The sequence below is a fragment of the Propithecus coquereli genome, unplaced genomic scaffold (assembly GCF_000956105.1).
Source record: "Propithecus coquereli isolate 6110/MARCELLA unplaced genomic scaffold, Pcoq_1.0 Scaffold50, whole genome shotgun sequence".
Classification (NCBI taxonomy): Eukaryota; Metazoa; Chordata; class Mammalia; order Primates; family Indriidae; genus Propithecus; species Propithecus coquereli.
The window spans coordinates 2,866,690-2,888,802 of record NW_012150841.1 but is presented as its reverse complement, the minus strand read 5'-3'; the positions used below and the strand labels follow the sequence as shown (position 1 = coordinate 2,888,802).

Here is a 22,113-nt window from a genome sequence, read left to right as displayed (position 1 = left end):
TATCTTTTTTTTTTAGTAGAGACGGGGGTCTCGCTCTTGCTCAGGCTGGTCTCGAACTCCTGAGCTCAAACGATCCGCCCGCCTTGGTCTCCCAGAGTGCTAGGATTACAGGGGTGAGCCACCGTGCCCGGCCCACAACTGATCTTTTTAAAGGAAAGTATGAAAGAAAAATATCAAGCAAATGGCTCTAGTAATGATGTAAAAGAAAATGATAGTTGGTACATAAAATTCAAAGAAACTAAAACAACTTTTCACACAAGTAAAAATAAAGTCATATAAATTATAGACTTTCAGTGTTAAAAGGGATCCTAGGGATTATTTTGTCCAAACTCTTCACTTGACATATAAGAAAACTAAGAAACTAGTGCATAGCGAAGCAAAATAACTTACCCACTTTAGTAACCAAAAATAGTAAAATATTTTCAAGGAAAAGAAGAATCAAAAGATGAACTCTTAATATATAATATATCTGAACTACTCCCAGAATCAATCTTTCATCATTTATCCATATATCAAATATTACTGAGTAATTAATATAAACAAGACATAGTGTTCAACTTTTTTTTTTTTACAGACCCAGAAGATACAGAGAGATTCATTCCTATTAATTCTTCAAAATACAGTTCAAAATCAGCATTTCTCTGATTTCACTTGGTAGCATTTACTATTCTTTCCTTTGTGTGTCCATGCAAATTACACTACCTGTTTATATAGATGAACTCCTACATGCTGTCCACTTCTCAGGGTCAGCAAGCTAGTTTATTTTAAAAACTCTCCTAATACCTAGCCCCATGCCTGGAACATAGCAGACATGAAGTAGAGGCTTGTTAAATGAATGATTAAATGAATGTACAAATAAATGAGGATGATCAGTGATAAGAGTATAGTTTGCAGCATCATACTCCATTTATAATTGTTACAAAGTTCACAATATGTATTTAACTGATATTCTTGATCCCTTATAACTCTTGTATTTAAATAACAAATGTGAGGCCACTGCAGCAATCCAACTGCAATGCATATTATGTGTTTCACCTTTCATAAGAAACCAAGAGAAGCAGGAGGAAAAATCAATAAGTGATTTTATAGGTGAATTAATAGTGATTCACAGGTGAATTAGATGAAGGGAATGTTGATTTTTAAAAAGAAAATACTCGTAAAATGTTGAGATCAATAATAACTTGAGATTAAACTAATTCCTCCTCTGTTCCTCTAAAGGAACATAGCATAAACATGCAATGTCAGAATTTCTAAAAAACATAGTAAATTCAAAGTTCAGCATCTGCTTATATAAGAGTAGAATGGAAATCTTGAATAAGCAAATGTGGGAATAATGCTTTATTATGCTATTCAATTCTATCATACTGATCATGTTAATGCCCAGCACGGTCAACTCATATTTCTCTCTCCATAGTATAGCTATAGTTCTCTATAGCATAGTCTTCCACGTTATACTGCAAGTATTCAGAAAGCTAGACGCTGATGTTTCTTTCTCACATGAGCTAAGCTTCTTAAAATAACTAAACTATTTGACACATGGAAGTGGATTCTTTTAGATGTTACAATAACTTGTCATGAACCAGAAAATACTTAACAAAGACAAATCTCTGGCTGTGAACAGAAAACATCTGATTTACTTTAAGTAAATACCTACTCTAAACAAAATGACAAATTCTAACGAAACCGATACCTACTAACTCAGTATGTCTTTTTAATTGTATCTCCTATCTCTTCATTTCCTCAGATGCCAACTTCAATCATGTGAGATATAAGTTGTTTAACAATAAAAGGGAAAAGCACACACCAAAATTTGAAATGTTGAAATACTTACATTTTCTGTGGTTCCAGTAATTACATGGAGGCCATCATATGTTGATTTAATATACATACCCTAAGAAAAAGACATCATCAGAAAAAAAAGTGAGGCAGTTGGAATATTTCAGGTACATTATAACCTCATTTATAAAAAAAATTACTCTATCAAATTAAACTTGCCACATGCCCCAAGGATGAATCCATGAAGACAGATGCTGTCTCTTAACTGGTAAGAAATTACTATCTGAATGTTCTGGTTTCTAAAGTTTGTCCAAAGAAGCCCACACTCAACTAATCAAGTAACTACTTAATAAGTGAATTGCCCATGAAACTTATAAAATGCAGCATGGTAATTCAATATACTGAAGAAAGAACATACCTCACTCCCCCCAGAATCCATACTACATATTCTGTGGCAAAATAAAAGTTACAATGGGAAATTCAAATATTTGTATGTTATTAGCTTATCATACTTGATAAATATTACACAATACAAAGTAAGTTTCTACAGAGACACTTTAATTATAACCAACTGGAGACAGAAGAGTGAGAAGATAATATTTAATAAACTTTGTTCTCCTGCTATTTTGTAGTATTCTGTATTTTCTACCTTTATTTCTTACTGATGAAGATTTAATAATTATATCCAATCAATTCTGCATCAATAATTAAAGGTAATGTGTGGTAATCCCTTCCCCCAGTAAAAAGGGTGAGATTCCATTTTCCATTTAAATAAAGCCATTTCAGATAAAGCTTCATTAAAGTTTAAAAATTACATAGAAGCCTTAAAATTTCATAAGCTTTAAGAGCGAATGAAAACTTTTTTTCATTTCAGAATTTTACACACATTTTGGTTATATAATTTGCTTTTGTACAGTTTGAGTCAAAGTTATAAGTGTGCCCTTTGCCCAATTAGTGTGCATTGTACCCGTTAGGTGTGCATTTACTGATCCCCTTCTCCCACCTCCCACCTACTTGAAAACTTTCAATTATGAATAGTGATGGAAATTTAAAGGAACATGTATCACAATAAAGGGTTCACATTTTAAATATTAAATAATTTTTAAATAAATCAGGAAGAAAACAGAAGATTCACTGAATGGCTTTTTTTTCCCTTTAAGGAAGATTTTGGTACTTTAAATTCTTTTTTGGGGAAAAATTAACAGAATTTTACCTATAAAAGTGCTTTGCATTTAAAATATTGATTTCATAAATAAAAAACCACTACTTTTAATTAACTTCAAATATGAAATACAGGAGATTTAACAGTAACAATAACATTTCAGAGAAAGCATACATTTAACACTAATATAAAACAAACAGTTATTATAATGTTAATTTTCAATTCCTTTATGTTAATTATATATTAAGATATCTGAATGTACATTATTTTCATTGAAAATAAGAGATAAAAAAAAGAAGCAATAAAGTTCATGATATGAAACTACTGAGAAATCACTGGGTAGATTTTAATTCTAAAAAGTGATTTCAATAATATCACATATTGAAAATGTTATCAGTTCCAAAAATGGGTAAGCCTGGATGTCTAATGTAAAACAAATAGAACGCAATTTTAAAAGATGATCGTTTAACTTGTGAACTCGTTTCTTAAATGAGATCTTATCACTTCATATAAGATGAATAACTAACTTCAACAAAGTACAATGAGAAATTAATAAACTGGCCAGTAGTTCTTGGCCATGACAGTATGATAATATTCAGCCTTACACTGTTGACAGATTTATAACGTACTTTTGAAGTTAATATTTATTCCATTATTATTGGAAGGTAAATCTAATGGCATTATTTTAGAACTTAGATGAAGATAAGATCTTTGTAAATATTTTCCCCTCAGGAATTATCAATATTACATACAATTAATAAAGGATTAAACAATGACATTTTGGTCAATAATGAACCAACATATATGAGGGTTGTTCCCTAAGAGTATAATACTGTATTTTTACTGTCACTTCTATGTTTAGATATATTTGGACATACAAATCCTCACCATTGTGTTATAATTGCCTAGAGTATTCAGTACAGTATCATGCTATACAGGTTTGTATAATAGCCTAGGAGCAATAGACTATACCTTATAATCTAGATGTGTAGTAGGCTATACTATGTAAATTTGTGTAAGTACACTCTAGATGTTCACACAATGATGAAACTGCTTAAGGACACATTTCTCAAAATGTATCTCCGTCATCAAGTGAAGCATGACTATATATTTGTAAGAGCTAGACACTAAAATTTTGCTTTAGTTTTTTTACATAGAAGGATTATGAGGGGATAAAATGGAAAAATACAGTGAAAAAAACAACGTATATTGCTTGGATATACAAAACAATGATGATCTGTCATTATCTCTCACCATCATCACTAATATCTACTTCTTACAGTGCCAGGGGCTGTTTTAAGTGTCTTAATGTTTATTTCACAATGTGGTGGAAACTACCATTACCTCTGTTTTAGAGATAAGGAAATGGAGTCACAGAGAGGCTGGGGTGTCTGCCCAAGGTGGTGAAACCGGGTTTCAAGCCCAGGCTCTCAACCACTAGGCTCCTGATTAATTTATTAACAGGAGAGTTGTATACCTTTTTTTTTATTAGAACATAATATTTGGTAACTGTGGCTATTAAAGCCAAATACTCACTGTTTAACATCTATTCTAAAGACTAAGACCCCTTTAGCACACATGTAGTATGTGAGATGTAATTACCTTACAAATTCCTTTCAATCGCCCATCTCTCCTGACTACTGCAAACAGAAGCTGATTATATTTCTTTCAATATTGTATATTACTGACTATGAATTAAAGGTGTTTGATAAGAATTCTAAAATTATTCCATAAATAACTATAGTTATTGGGATAATAAAAAATCATAAAAATAATGTAGTTATTACTCTGAAAATAATGTTTGTAATTATTACACATACCAGTAACTTAAAAAACTGATAATTGTAAGCTAAAGAAAATATCTAGTAGTTATAGAAAGAGGATCTCATTATAACAATGTTGTATAATTTATAGTAAAGCTAATTTTTTCAGATAGACAAAAAATATTTTTAAATGCTTAAAGATGGATCTAGATATATACATAAAGTTCCATTCTAAAAACTTTTCATAGCCATGAGAATAGGATAGAAATAAAGCATATTTTTAAAATGCCACAAGAATAAAAATATTTTGTTTTATGTAATATTTTCATTTCTAAACTCAATAAATCATGTTGTAACTGCTTTTAATAATCAAAACTGACTTCTTCATCCTTTTTAATTCTCTCTTGTAATACTAATGAGAAAAATGGCCAAAAGTCAGGCACCAAAAGAAAGAGAAGAAATAAGTTGCTTGGAGGAATTTCAAACTAATCATCTTCTGAATAACAAAGAGTCTATGGAAATACATCTGATTAGTTTTCCACCTCTAAGAGAGGGCCAAACAGCAGGAGGACATGTAATTCAAATGGTTCTTTTTCTGGAACTGTGACAAATATGGCCTTCCATATCATCAAAACCTTCATCTCTTTTTTCTTTTTTTTAAACCAATTAATTAATTCTAGAGCTGACTTGCATAGCTCCCTCTCCCTCATTTGGCACAGCTTGCCACAATGACACTGGCTTCGCTCTATCTCCAAATGTTGGTTAACCAACAGGAGCCAAAGCAACCTCACAGTCAAGTTGGTGAAATAAGGCATATTAGGAGACAATCCAGATACCTAAATGGAAAAAGAACTCTCTGAGGCCAGGAGGCTCCTTCAAGGATGCCCCGACTTCCGCACCTTCTTCTCTATTCAAGTTATCTCTCGGCTCTGATCCAGTTTTGATATGTTCCAATAACTCTCATTTTCCTTTCTTTAATTTTCTGCTAATTATTGTTGTTTAAAAGCACGTTAGAAGCAATTTTCATATGTTTTAATCACAACTATGTTTCCTACCATTCCTTATGATGCTTCAGGACTCTCAAATTTAAGAAATCTTAGGAGATTTGAGTAACTAGAAAGTTGATGAACAACTTATCCAGTTTATCAGTGGAAGAACAAAACAGTTATCTTTACCTATGAAAAAAGTTCTGCTTGAAATTGGCAGACCCTCTGCAGATCTAAGCTAATTAAACTTCATTAAATCTTAGTATTCTCCCACGTCTTTCCATTTCGTTACTTTTCTTACCATTTAGACATTTCCTATGGGTAAGTATATGCTACAGTTTACCAAAATCCTTAAATTGATTTATTTCAAATGTGACTGATTAAACTTACTTACAAAATGGCTGAGTTTTAAAATGATAACCCTGAATAAGCCATGTAAATCTCTGTTCAGTATTTTCCCCTTTGATACAAATCACAAAAAGTAAGTTTTATACTGAACTCTTTGTGTTAATATTCAACATTTTAGGTTTTTCTTTTGCTTCCTTTGAATGATTGTCTCAGTGAAGTGCTGCCCACTGTCCTTTAATAACAAATCTCTCTAAATAGTTCCAGTTTTAAAGTCATCCTCCTAAGCTTATCACACCTCCCTTTAGCAATTCCAAATTTGAATGTGGGATAATGCAAAGAACTCTGTTCAGATGTACTTCATTTAGATTTAACTAGACTCAAACCCTGCTTCTATTGTTTATTACCTATATATGATATAGAGCAAATCGGTGAAGATCTGCAATTCTGTATTCTCATTCATAAAATAAGAAAATTAATACCTACTGCATAGAGTTGTGAGGAAAATACTCTTGCAAATAGTAGGCACTCATTTCTTTTCTCTTCCAGCTCTTTTCCAGACTATTTAACCGAATCTGGTTGTTAGCATTTTAAGTTCATGATTATTCCAAAGAGCAGACCCAGATCTTTCTCTTTTACATTAAAAAAATTAAAGACCTGTCCAGGGCTGTATCTTCATAAAAAAATCAAAATTTCATTGAGTTCATTAATTAGCATTGTATTGACTCACTTCACATGGTTATTTCTTCCCATGATTTAAGTGGAAATTAGAGGGAAAAAACAGGCTCTTTTCTCTTTAGAATCACAGACCCATAGAGCTAGAAGGAGCTTTAAAGATGATCTACTCCTGTTCCCCTCCACATGATAAGATCAAAGCCACACTGGTTAAATTTACTCCCCTAACTCTTTAAGATCATTCTCAGATTTTATGTAAGTTATTTGTATCCAGGTGTCCTGACTACAAGTTTAACATAATGTAGTATTAGTTCATAATTTTCCACTCCAAAACTCATGATTAGAGTGCTTCCTTTCCTTTATAACTACCGAAAGGTGAGATGAAGAAAGAAAAATCTTTAATGCTATAGGTTGAAGGGATTTTAAATAACCTGGATTTTGTAAAGGTAACCAAAAGAATTAGTAAGAATATTAAATCATAAATACTACTTAAAATAAGTTCATAAATGTTAAAAATCAGCTCTTAAAACTGATCAAAGTTAGATATAACACTTATAGGTTACAATGATGACATGCTGACTATGTTTGATATGATGATTTTCATCTTCCCAGGAAAACACCCAAAAAAGCACTAGGAACTATGAATAACCAGAATTAATTTGTCAAATATCAGGAGAAAAGTTATTCTATAGAATAGATGGCCTCAAACCAAAAAAATCACTGGTGGTCAATGGCCAATGAAGGTTTTGCCTTCTGAAACATATATGTGTGTATGTGTGCTTGTGTGTGTGTGTGTGTGTGTGTGTGTGTGTGTGTGTGTGTAAGAAAAGCCACATAAAAAGTTAAGTTTGCTTAGAGATCTTTAAGAATATATTATCTGAATTCAATTATTAATGTTACCAATATTTCTATTATCCAAAATGTCCTTAATTGGTAAATTTATCTATGGGGAGAAAGCAGAAACACTGTAGCACCAAGTTAACATGTAATAGTTATGTAGTAGTTAAGATATTCTCTAACCAGTTTCTTCTTTTTTGTCTCTCCCTCATCAATATCAATTTTACAAAATTTCTTTCTACAGGCTTATTTTTTCAAAAAACCTCTCCCTTGGGTTAAATTTAGAATCAATACACTTTTTAATTTGTTGAACAATATATAGAAGATGATTATCTTTATTATTATATAATACAAATACATCTCATAGATGTTAGTCTAATGTTGGCAATATCCACTTACTTATTCACTCTTACCAGGATGAATGTGAGTTATAAAGAGTATTTCAGTTTTGTTTAGTTTAACTACTTTAGGAGAGAGAAGACCTACTAAAACGACAACAAAACAAAACAAATAAAATAAACAAAACACCTACTTGTACGGGCAGGTAACGCTGTGGTGTTTATTATATCATTCTTAACTTAAACTTCCTTTAAACCTATGGAACTTTGGTGGGGAGAGGTGAAAGAATGCAATCAAAGCTAAATGATCACCAAATTGAACAGGATAATTCAGAAATTGCCATTTTCAATTTTCAATTCTCCTTCATTTATCTTCATAAAAATTCTTATCATGGGATGGACATATCTGAAACTCGGACTTAGTGGGGGAGGGGGGATCAAGGGCAACATGCGTAACCTAAACATCTGTACCCCCATAATATGCTGAAATAAAAAAAAAATTCTTATCATGCTTGACAAACTTCTACTACTTTAACTCTAGTAAAAAAATACCAAAAATGTCCAGTGTCTGTTGAAATTCATAGATTTCCATATTTGGAGGCTGCTTTGTCCACATCATTAGCTGTCTGCTGATGGATGGTGGTTTTGATAAACATGGTATCTCTTACCAGCCCTTCACTTGGTTTGATGTTTGCCAGCTGAATCACTTCCAGGTGAGCAGACTGTGAAACCAGAGGGTCTGATGACAGGGATATAATGTGGTCACAGACTCCAGAAAGAGTTTTACACTGGAAGCCAAAAAAGAAAAATAGTTGTAGTAAACATGTGTTATAAGTAACATACACATCACCTTTTGTTATAACTTTTTTTTTTGCAAGGCAAAATAAAAGAAACAGTAAAAGACAGTAATTGGCATTTTTTTTCTGTAAAATCTATATAAAAATTTCAGGTGAAAAGAAAACGCATATATACACAACACACCTATATTCTAAACTATAGATATAAGAACTATATGCCAAAATATTCATGAATGTTATGGTACTGTTGTTTCTATTATTTGATTCATTACCCCTAAAGTAAAATGATTGTTTCTAAACAATCTTAATAATCTAAGAACCTCTTGATAACAACCATCAGATTGAACTGAATTAAATAATATCAAAAATCTTGATTTTTGTTTTTTGCTTCATGATAAGTTAAAAAAAATCTGGCCAAGGTCCAGGAAAGATGAATCTCCCAAGTCTCCTTGGTGAACTCTTCCTACTTATTTATCTAGACTTTCCTGCTCAAGATTACCTTTGTATAAAGTTTCCCACCTCCTCCAGGCAAAGTTTGGCACTCCTTCAATCCTGCTTTCTCAGCATTCTATGAACAATCTGAAATTGTATGATAACTATTTTATTCTGAATCCTTCTGAGGCAGGGACCATGCTCTGCTCATCTCTGACTTCTTTTCCTCCCTCTAGCCCCCCCTACGACCCACATCAAGCAGACAAATTCTAGAACATAAAAAGCACTCAGTAGGTATTCATTGAATGAAGAGCAAATGAGCTTAAACAATTAGTTACGTGGCTTTACTGAGGACAGAAAGCTAGTGCTTTAGTCAGGATAACTCTATTCATGCTGATACCTGTATAGAACAATGGATTTAAAATATATGTTGCATCTCTCATGGTACTGTTAAGACTTAGACATGGAAAAATCATGAAGAAAGTGGAATATGCGTGACGAAACTTGGAATATACTGCCCTAAAATATGCTGGCCCTCAGATGCTTCACAGACTCTCACTGTATTTTCTGAAGCCTGGTTTACATCATTTTGAGATTTTTTTTTTTTTTGCCTTTACTATAGGAAAAATTATTATTTTGCAGCAATCAAGGTGTTATTTTCTATCCATTTCCAACATGTTACATTTGTTCTGTGACCACTGCATTAAGTCTACTATGAGGGATACAGTTCCCCCCTGGCCAGGATAACAAGCACTCTCTTTTTATTGGTCGCATTCTGTCCTTAGTCCATAGCTCAGTCTGTGCTGGGCTCAGCTGCCTCATAGTAAAGACTCTGTCATGCTAAATTTCCCTCCTTAATTGCACTTGTGCTTTTGGCATATACTTCTCAAGTCTGTACTTTTATTGTGGATATCAGCTTCTAAAGACAGACAGATAGCTGCATGGTTCCAATACCCATGGAAAGAACATGGGCTTCATATGAAGACAGATGTGGACAATCACCACACTGCCAATGACTATCTATGTGACTGTAAACCAGTTATTTTACATCCTTGAGACTCAGTTTCCTAAGGTAGAAAATGAAATAAGGTAATAAAGATTACTTTACATGGATGACATGCTAAAACATGATAATGCATAAAAAAAGATTCCAATATGGCTCCTATCCAAAGAAGACACTAAATAAATGCTTTCGTCCCTCTCCCTGTTGCTTCCTCTACCCCTAGAGGGCTCAATCCTCACTCATGGGATGAATCATCCCATTATTTTTAATTCCATGACCTTGTTGACCATCTTACAATGGCCAGTAATCACACTGGCAAGTCTAGCTGCATGGTCATGATGGAGAGTTTACATTTCTTTTCACTGTCTCAGGTCTCAATGCTTTTAGATACAATGAAGGTATTTACCCTGAAGAGTTGCTACTCAAAGTGCCAACAGGAAGATCATCCCCCAGAAATAGGGAACCCTATAGGGCCAGCTTCGTGGGAGTGTGACTTGTACAGTCACACATGGACCTGCACTTGGTTTTATGCCCTGCTATTGCTATCTTGGAATTCTTAATTGTTTTTGAACAGGGGGCTTGGTATTTTCATTCCGGTCTAGGTCTCACAAATTATGTAGCCCATTATGGGATCCCATTCTCTCTGTGCTTTTTTTTTATTCCTCTTGAAAATGTTCATCGGCAGCCATGAGGAAAGGACAGAATGGCAGCACTTACACAAAACTGGCTGCAATTCAAATGTCTGCAGTTCAAATTGCAAGTTTGACAGAAAGAAAAATACTCTGGCAGATTTAAATCTTTTAACTATTCCTTTCCTCTGCTATTTGGTTACATTTTCATTCTTATTTTCTCTTGATCTCAAGGGGGGAGATAACATTGTTAATTCTGAGGGGTTTCTATATAGGATATTTAGATTGCATGCTAATCTGAAGGGTACTAAATTGGTAAACTAAAAAGAACCCTTTGTGTTTTCTACAAATTGAAGCATATTTCAAGAGTCCAAGGTATAAATAGGAAGGTGATGGATGTATATAAATGGCTCAGTATGTGTATAATATAACATTCAGGGTCTCATAAAATACACTGGTAATGAGCAATAGTTGCTCTTCTATTCAGGCATTTGGTAGCATTTAGAAGTAGGGTGGAAGAAGGAAAGACAGAAATACTAGACATTTCACAAAAAAGAAAATACCAATTAAATTCACCATATTAAGTTGCAAAACATTTTTTTTCATATTCCTTTTGAGTAATTTTGTTTGCCAAATGCCTGCTATGTGCTAGGTGCTGCTAGGAATACAAAAAATGAGTAAAACATTGACTTTACTGGCAAAGTTGTCAGGAGTTAATATATTTAAGATCTTGAAAAATAATAGAAAGAATCAGAAAATAAACTCCACTAGAACTTTGCTGCCTGTTTTAGAGATAACGTACTAGAACCTTTACACTGTAGCATTTGGCATTTGACTAAATAAGCCAATTAGGAGGAGTACAAAAAGGTCTTGCTTTGTATGCTAATTCCATACTCATTACTCCATCATACATCAAGCTACTACAGGAAACCACATTAGGAGCACTAGAGCAGAATTACAGGGAAGCTATTTAACACACTCTTATAAAAAGTGAATTTGGTCAATGTTGTTCAGTTAGTGAAATCATGTGAGATATTATATTGTTATTTTTTATATTTTAAATATATGTATTTTATTTTAAAACACAATATTATCTATTACTACCTAAGAGTGTATTCTAGAAAAAATAACTATAAAATAGCAAAAAAATTCATTTTTATTACAATTTAATGTCATTATTATTAGATATCATTTGTAGAGCACCTACAATGTATCTGGCACAAGGCTAAACATTTCATATTCATTATCTCATTTATCCTTATAACAACTTCCTGAACTATTATTCCTGAAGTATTATTATAGCCAGTTTAACATATGAGAGAGCAAGGCTAAATAAATAGACCAAGGTCATTGACTTGGCAGAAGGACTTGAATTCCTAATCATTATTGTGTTCTTTCTATTTCTATCCTTAGATTTCAACTTCTGTTTTTGATCAATTACATTTTGCACTGTTTAAAATCAATGTCTGCATTAGATGGATGATATATAACATATTTAAACTACATAACAAAATATAAGGTAGGCCTGCAAGTATTCTCGCAGTTTAGAATGTAGTTTAGATAAGGAATATGAGAACTGAGACTGTGAAAGACATAGGTCTCTGAGAAAACTTAAATCAATTTTAACAGCGAAAGGACAACTCTATTCTAGCTAGAAGATGACTGGTAACCACTGTACAAAGGGTATTATTTACTATTTTTGCAATATTTATACCAAAAGATTTTAAATTCGATTTATTTTTAGTTCTAAAATGAGAATAAAAATCTGAATCTAAAATTAAAGTCTAGTAAATAATATGTCTTAAATAAAGCTAAAGGGAATATAAAATGGCAAGGAGTGTTATAACTGACTCTCTGGATTCTGTTATAAACTACCCAAGATGGTGACAAAGGATTAATGACTGAATAACAGCTAACAGACAGGGCTAGACTTTAGAATCTTTTAAAACAGAAGAGTGTCATGTGCTGGATTTAAAGATATTGTATGAATTTTTTCCTTGGGTAGTTAATATTAATTTCAAATATGAATTAATGTAATAGATCATATTCTCAGGCTGAAATGCAGTTTTCACATTCTGTCCTATATATATTAATACTATATTTCATATATATATTATATATGTATATGTATACACATATGGCTAGTTCACCTAAATATAAATGGTCTAAAGGGAAAAAAATCTGAACAAAGCATGTTTAGTATAAAATAAATAAAGGTTTTAAAACAGTTATAAAAGCAACATTTTAGCAACTGTGGAAATTCAAAAACAATCACCCTACATTAATATATTAACCAATAACAACAAATGGCATTCTTTCATTATCTCTGAATTCATAAGTTTTTTAGATTAATACATGAAGATTTAGCTATTATTTTTTAAAAAGAAAATACAGAAAGTGCTCTAAGTACAAACAATAGGGAAAACCTAAGGGATAGGAAACAATCTTACATTAGCCTCAAAGCACATTCAGGCATGACTGAGCTACTTAAGGTATTTTTATTTGCTTTTCTAAATAAGTGGAGCACTGGTCAGTTATACTTCGGAGTGTATTAGAGCAAATGAGTAAAAATATCTTTAGATTAAAAAATCAGAAAATTTATTTGACGTAGGAAAGAACTCTAGGCTCATAAATTTAACAAAAGACTTTACAGAAGGAAATTTTTACTTTTTGGGCATATACATATATTCAAGGAACAAGAGTATGAAATATAAGACTAAGACAAATTAAGGGAACAACAGATGGATAAACATTTTAAGATGGCAATGGTGGTGTGAAAGTTACAATTTAAATACGGCTTAAACAATTGAGGTTTATTATCAATAACATGGAAAATAGTAACTAAAGTTTTCTTTTGATAAATAGTATGTATGTGTTTAAATAGTTATTGATATAATATTTCAACTAAAACAGAGAACACAGCATATTTTTGTTTGGTTTGTATATTAGTATAATTCAGTTACAAATTCTGCAATTCTGTGCCAATTTAGGATGAAATTTCCATTGTATTTGGAGAACAAGGGAGGCTTTGTTTTTACAAAATATCACACATTTGTTCTGATATTAAATAGCGAGGAATCTAAATGATGTATGTCTCATTCAGAAATATATTATGTTTTGTATCTTAGTACTGACAAATCTCTGTTGAGCTACACATTTTGCACTTCTCATTATGATGGTTTCCTAAGAAGACCCAAGGAGTGAACAATCATCAGTAATTTCAAAAGAGTAAAAGTCAGAAACAGAATTTAAAATATTAACAGTATTTAAGATTACTATTCTATATGGTAGAATAGTATACACATTCCCTGACACAGGAAGGATTTCTTATGCATATGAGTAAAGAGGATTGAAGGAGAAATAATTTTTAAACTTAAAAGCTAATATAATAAAATTTCAATTTTAACCCAGTGTTAAAATATCTATAAACAGCAAAGATTAAGAGTTTCGAATAGTTTCAGAAAGCAACCGCAGTTGCAAATAAACAAAGGTCATGTGAACTTCATTCCAATAAGACCTAGAAAACTCCCACAATCCCTTTACATTTCACACTCTGGTAGTGGAGGAAAAAACCACAACAAAACAATTAGCAAAATGAAAGGAAACCACCACCATGCCTTCACTAAGCCATTTATGCATTCAACAATTGCTGAGTGTCTGCTACATTATTCAAATGCCAACTACAAAGCTCAAGGATTTCATAGCCTGGGATAGTGTTTCTGGTAATGCGTTTGGTTTTGTCCTTAACATCACTGACATTAAGCATGCTGCCCTTGTGTTCCCCATAACAGAAAAGAAGCAGTGACCCCTAAGAGCCTGTGATGAGCTAAAATTAGTAAGTCAAAACTCATGATCTTAAAAGCATCATTTCCTTCTAAATTCTTACATTTGCCCAAATTAAAACTTAAAGGTCCCAAAGCTCATCAATAGTGTCAGTCCTGTTACTACAAGCTCGCAATCACTTAAATCCTTATAGTCAAAGAATTTCAAGACAGATGATTTGAGATCACTTTGTTCACTGTTCCTGAATGACACTTGGGGATCCCTGAGAGGTTAAGTGACCTGCACATGTCATATAACAAAGTTAATGGAAAAGTCAAGACTAAAACCCAGAAGTCCTGATGCTCAGTTAAGTGCTATTTTCACAATGACATGCTGCCTCTAACCAAAGAACTCTTTACAATGAATAAGATGTGAACCAAACAAGTTAGGAGGAAATACGGTATCTTATATTTAAATTCTCAAATACTATTTTCATAGTTACTCTCTCGGCTTACTAGTGTCTTTTTGGCTTTATTTTAAAAATTTCATTTTTGTTTTTGTTTTGGGTCATTTTGAGTTAAAATTTCAATTAATGATGCTATATTAGCTATCTATATTTGTGTAACAAATTACTACAATCTTAGAGGCTTAAAGCACTACACATATACTCTCTCTCAGTTTCTATGCACGGTTCAGGAGTCTAGGCACTGGACCCAGTCCCAGGTCTTCTGCTTAGGGTCTCACAAGGCTGCAACCAAGATGTCAACTTGATTGCATTCCTACAGGGAGGCTTAAGTAGGGAAGAATCTGCTTCCAAGTTCATTCACGTTGTTAGTGGGATTCATTTCCTTGTGACTGCCTGACTAAGGTCCCCATTTTCTTGTTGGCTGTCATTCAGGGATTGCTCTCAGCTCCTAGAGGCTGCCTTCTGGTCTTGGCTGCATGACCCCCTCACAACATGACAGGTGACTTTTTCAAAGCCAGTAGGACAGTCTCTGACTCTTTGAGTCTTTTTTAAAAGGGTTTACATGATTAGGTCAGGCCCACCCAGTATAATCTCCTTTTTGATTATATTAAAGTTAGCTGATAAGAGACTTTACTACACACATCTGAAAAATCCCTTCACCTTTTTCATAAACCAAAACATAATCATGGGAGTGAAATTCATCATATTCACTGGTCTCTACCATACTGAAGAAGAGGGCAATTATATACCAGGTGGCAGGGATCTTGAGAGTCATCTTAGAGTCCTGTCTACCACAGATGCCAATGGAAAAACATCGACAGTAAGACAGAAAAGAAAGTCACTGAAATTATATGCCTACAATTTATTACCTTAGAATTAGATTTTGATCTCCTAGAGAGACAGCTATAGTGTGCTAATTAAGAGCCTGGGACTGAATCACAGCTTTGTCACTTACTAGCTGCATGATCTTGGGCAAGTTATTTAATTCCTCTGTGTGCCTTAGTTTCCTCATCCATATAATTGGGATAAAATTGTACCTATATCACTGCATTGTGATGAGGACTAAACGAAATAATAATATTTATTGAGATCTTACTATAGTCTAAGTATTCTTCTAACTCCTTTACATGTATTAACTAATTTAATCCCCACAACTTCCCTAAGAAGGAGATACTGTTATTATCTCTACTGTACATATGTGGAAATGGAGGCACAAAGGTGTTAAAAACTTTCTCAAGATCACACAACTTTTAAATGTCAGAGCCAAGTTACCTCCAGGTAGTTTTGCTTCAGTTCCTACTTGCTTAACCACTGTGCTTGGAAAGTTGCTTGACATGTAATTATCAGATATGTTAATGTCTAGAGAGCCAAACTTTGAGATAATACTATCACCTAAAAATTGTACTTTAAAGTAATAATCTTCTAAGAATGATGAAGTCAGTGCCAAATAGTGAGAGAACATTAGTTCAAATGTGCAGCTTCTTTGATGAGCAAGAAGTTGACCCATGACACTTCAAACTTACTTCCAACTACTTCCCTGAAACAACCTGGGATGAATTAAAAGTTGGGAAAAGAAGCTCTACTACTACTCTCATTTCTGATAGGGAAATAGAGTAACCTGGAAACCAGAATTGGATCTGGGAAAATCTCCACTCTATTTGTCTGCTGTTTCATAGGCAGGAAACAGAGATAGGCAGGCTTGTGTCAAGTTCCCAAGCAGATGAGAAATCACTCATTACAGGGCACGTCATTTTCCAAGCTCAAGAATAACAGTGGTCTAGACATATCAGTGGCTCAGTTAAGGTACAGATTATTAGGAAAATGTTTTAATTTTACTTTGGACTTTATACTCAAATAGCAAGAGTGAAACAGTCCATTATAATCAGATGAGCTTCTGGAAAATTCAGGCACTATACATACACTTTATGGGCAAATAGGGAACAAACAGTAGAGATCTATGAGCAGTGTCTTCACTTACAGTTGAGAAATTTGAAGTTGCCATGTATAGCTTTATGGAGGTAAGAGCTAACCACACTGTGCCAATTATGAATTTATTGGCTCTCAGCTTTAAATTCACCCTTCAGTACTTGCTCTGTGATAATGGATCGGACTCTTTAAGCATTTATCCTTTATAATGAGTACAATGTTAAGTTTTTGTCAATAGAGGGCACTGGGGAGATACTGCAGAGGGAAGGAGGCTTCTCTTCCCATGGGCTTTGTTTTACTTTTTCGTGCTCCTGCTGCAAGATCCATTAGCGGTGCATGTGTGTGGGAACATCGGTAGCGCTCTGCACCAGTCACATGCCCAAACTATGCAGTCCCTCTGTGACCCTGCGGCCTGAGCCTGGGCTCAGAGACCACCATCCAGAAGCTATCTCAACATGCTCTCGAGGCCTCTTATCCAGAGCAGCATCCCAACTTTGGCTGTGAGCCCTCCTACCAGCATCACCTGCCTACATCCTAAAAGGTTGTTTCCCTCTTGCCTGGCAACTGTGGACAAGCTCTGGTCTAGGCAACCAAATGAAACTGCCACCACACCTTCTCAGCCTTGGGGAGAGTGTTTCACCTATAAGATATCCTTCCTCAAGTCCTCTCCCTCATTCCTAAGACATGGTTTAGGGTTCTCTTTATATCTTTACAGGTACTTTCCTATCACAGTTTAATAATTACTTATATGAAACTTCCCCTGTTTAAGTTACTGTGTGGTTTCTTTCTGTCTCCAGACAGATTCAATTACCTTATTTCTTCTTATGGAAGAAATTTTTACATCACTGTACTTTAAAAAATCTACAGTGTCCTTGATCACACATAGTCTCAGATGAAAGCAGTCCTCCAATTTATCACTTTATGTTGCCATCCTGCTTTCTAATGATTTTTTTTGTCACTAAAGAATTAAGAAGTTTAAACCTGAGAAGTCACAGATACTCCAAGCCCCCAACTTATTCAGAAAGGCTAATTTAGCTTGTTCATAGCTAGTTAAGTGACATAATGGGGTCAGAGCACCAAATCTTTTAACTCTTAGGTTGATGATCTTTCTATTATATTACCCTACCCCACTTGACTCCCCAACAAAAATGACTACTACTCTTTGAGGACAAGGATTGTACCCTCAGAGTCAGTCTGAATATGAAAGCATTTTGCAATGCATAATATGTTCAGCAAATGTAATGTTAGTAAGAACATTCATATAAATATACTGCCTTACATTATGTCTATCTAAATCATAACAAGAAACACTAAAACCAGATTATTTTAATTCTTCATGTAGGCCACATTCTCTTTAGTATATATACATTTTATTTTTTGTCCCAGGAAAGACAAACATTTTCTACCTCCATCATATCATATCTGGATTTCTGCTTTCTCCTTTCCCACATGGCACATCGATTGTAGAGAAGTTAATTTACAGTTAAAATAATTTACAATGCAATTAACCAAAGTGTCAAAACCTGAAGATAATGTAATACAACGCTAAAGAAACCAATGACTGAGTAATAGTGTTAGTATGCCTCTTTAGGTTCACTAAAAGGACAGTAAAAAGGGCTAAGATAGAAGGGTCAGGCTAACTTTGAAAAAATAAGAAGCATCTCATGTTTTCCATTTATAAAACTCAGTATTAGAATTCATGTTTTAAAGAGATTGACCATAACTTTTATGTTTAAATGCTATAGCTACAACCCAAATCTCAACCATATCAAAAAAATATCAACTTGCATTTGGACCAAGATCATAGCTTTAAGAGAAGAAGAAATCCGGGCTGTAATTGGCAAAAGCTGCCTTTTCATAGCATCAGGGACCTTCTGAAGACCAATAAAAATTATTTTTAGGGATTTTTGAGTGGCACGGTTTTCAAGAAATCTCCAAAGATAAACTATTAATATTAATACAATCACTTTTATTTCATTATGGGACATGCTGCTACCCTAGTACTTAAATATATCCTCAAGGTTTTGGGCAATTAGAAGAGGAAAGCTATGCTTATATAAATGATATGATATAGATGTCAGGGCAAAGACTAAAATGAGCTCTTTACTTTCTTCTCCAGGCTTCTCTTTTACATCTAACTGTTGGCTCTGTGCAGTTTAAGCTATTTTTAGTTTGGATAGCAGAGAAGACACAATAATCTCAGCCCAGATGAAGTTTAGGAGTAAAGACTTCATAAATTTAAAGAAAGGAAAAAATTACTCAGAATGTCTATGAAATAAAACAAATACTTAACACGCCAAAATAAGCCTAATTCATCATCAAACCGAAATAAGAAAAAAAACCCAGCTTGGAGTAGTAAAGAGAGAGAGGGGAGAGAGGGGTAAAGAGGGGGAAGGGAAAGTAGAGAGAGAAAAGAGAAGAGAGTATTCTTGAGAATGCTCTGTAAACTGTAAAGTACTATATATAGTAACTAAGGATAATCTTAACATCAATATAGGCATTTACTGTATTTCTTCTTCCTGTTATCTTTACAAAATGATAGGGCAAAAAGTAAGTGCCATATATAAAAGGTGTTTTTGAGTTCAGAACAATCTGATTTAAACGATGTGACCTTAATAATTACGCCTGGCCTGGGATTTCCGTGAGTTTAATCAAAGCTGACAAGTGTTCCAGGCTCACCAATGAGAGCAGCAGGGCTGTGACAGGCAAAGGAAGTCTGCTAAAGTACAAGATCTGAAATGGCTTCTCAGGAGTGCTTATCACTCCAGATTCAGAAGCTTTAGTGAAAGACAGGAGTGAGGAGAAAGTATAGAACTGAAGAGAACTCCAGATCCTGTAAGTGATTTACTGTATAAAACAAGGATCTGTGCAGAGCAAAACAGATGGGCTCCAACATGCCAGGGAATGTATATTCTGTGACAAAGCCTGAGAGGGAAAGATAAGATCAATAGTGAAACATCATACTATTTAGTCAATTATCACTCAGAGATATATACTACATTGATTACCTGTATTGCCTTTTGTCCTTTATGGCTGCACTCTGTCGTCTGTTCCACTGTATTTAAGGGCAAATTCCAAGGAAACCCAAGTTGTTCAGTTTCCTTTTATTCATTCTTATATTTCATATTAATAGGCATCCCTGCCCAACACTGCACTCCCTTCACACAAGGCTTTTTGGTCTTCATGGCCCACTATTACTCTCTGATTTTAAACAGAAACACTCTCTTCAATTTTAGAGATGAGAAAAGTGAACAGAAAATCTAGCATAAGGATTGTTCAAGTCACTTTTGCCTATTGCACTATGTGGACTATAAAATTATCCATTAAAAGGTATCAGAATTATAAACATATTGGAATAAATATATACTTTTATATTTTTTCATTATAAAGCATGTAAACTAATTGAAAAATATTGGGAAGATACTTGAAACTAAAAAGAATCAGCTATTGGCCGGGCGCGGTGGCTCACGCCTGTAATCCTAGCACTCTGGGAGGCCGAGGCGGGCAGATAGTTTGAGTTCAGGAGTTCGAGACCAGCCTGAGCAAGAGCGAGACCCCGTCTCTACCAAAAAATAGAAAGAAATCAATTGGACAGCTAAAAATATATAGAAAAAATTAGCCAGACATGGTGGCGCATGCCTGTAGTCCCAGCTACTTAGGAGGCTGAGGCAGTAGGATTGCTTGAGCCCAGGAGTTTGAGGTTGCTGTGAGCTAGGCTGACGCCACGGCACTCACTCTAGCCCGGGCAAAAGAGTGAGACTCTGTCTCAAAAAAAAAAAAAAAAAAAAGAATCAGCTATTATCTTACCAAGTAAATATAATAAATATTAATATTATAGAATATTCTTTTTAAATTTTCAACAGTGATGAGTCATTCCATGTTTATAATGCTTTTAATCAGGTTTTTACTTAACATTGTCATTTAAAATCTTTCCTTTAAATTGGCGAATGAATATTTTAGGTGTATTTGTAAATATAACATATAAATTATATATTCACAATATCAGATAGTAACTGTGAATAGTAAATATTTCATCCTGTGAATGCACCACAGTTTACTGAAGCATTACTTTATTTCCTATTTTGATTATTATATATAATGCTGCTATAAACACTCCCTATATAAAACATTATTGAGTTCTTCAATTTATTTTTAGACTAGATTCCCAAGACATTATAGCAATGTGGACTCTGGAGCCAGACCAGCTGAATTCAAATTGGATCCTAAATGCTTTCTAACTGTATTACTTCAGGAAAATCACTTAACCTCTCTGTGCTTCAGATTCCTCATCTGTAAAATGGAGATGATGGTAATAATACTTACCTCATAAGGTTTTTATGAAGACCAAATGAGTTACTTTTTACAGAGCACTTAAAATAGTGCCCAAGGTATACTGTAAATATTACATGTTAGTATAATGTCTGTGAGCCTTGAAATAGCCTAAAACTTGCTTCCAAAAAAGATTTTGTGAATATACATGCCCAGCACTAAACTATGCCCATTCTAATTTCATCAGGTTCTCACCAGCATTTGGATATGTTTAATATGTATGTGTATGTGCACACATGTGTTTGGGTTTATGAACTGATAGGTGAAAATTCGTCTTTCATTTTTGTTTTATAAGCAGTCCTTGTTATCTGAGGATAACTGCCACTGGAAAGTAATGGTAACTTTGTAATTATCATTATAAGAATGCAGAGCTTGTCCCCTTTAAAATATATAAATCCTACAATATATGCGTAATCCTTTTGATTTATCATTAATCCCCTTTTTAAAAATAGTAGTTAGCACTGACATACTTTTTTATTCTTTATCATCTCATCTGGTTTTGTTGTTCACCTCTAGTCCTTTGCTTTTCTGGAAAGGAAAAGTATTCTGGAAATACTTTCTTATTCTGGAATTCCACTTTTGCTTCATTTATTTGGTGATCTTATTCAAACACATTTCTCAAAAGGTACTTTGGTCACCTTTCTGATCTAAAAGTATCTTTTCATTGCTTTCACACATGAATGATAATTTAGTTAGATATAAACATTTTTTGGTCATTGCTTTTCTCGCAAATATTTATTCTTTTGGGTACAATGAACACAGTCCAGGTGACAGGCAGACTGAAAGCCCTGACTTCAGCATTATAAGTGTATTCATGTAACAAAAACATTTGTACCTCCTTAATATTTTAAAATAAAAAAATACAGATATTTAGAAAAAAATTACAG

General features: G+C 33.7%; 1 protein-coding gene across 2 annotated transcripts in view; it reads right to left on the bottom strand.

Moving 5' to 3' along the window:
• The window catches only part of CNKSR2 (connector enhancer of kinase suppressor of Ras 2), a 284,669-nt gene that overhangs the window by 148,225 nt on the left and 114,331 nt on the right, over nucleotides 1–22,113 (bottom strand). For both annotated transcript variants that reach the window (XM_012656319.1, XM_012656320.1), the window contains exons 6-7: nucleotides 8,551–8,732; nucleotides 1,832–1,891 (exon numbers count right to left, since the gene is read on the bottom strand). In XM_012656319.1, the coding sequence (XP_012511773.1) occupies nucleotides 1,832–1,891; nucleotides 8,551–8,732 (242 nt within the window). The remainder of the gene's footprint in view (nucleotides 1–1,831; nucleotides 1,892–8,550; nucleotides 8,733–22,113) is intronic.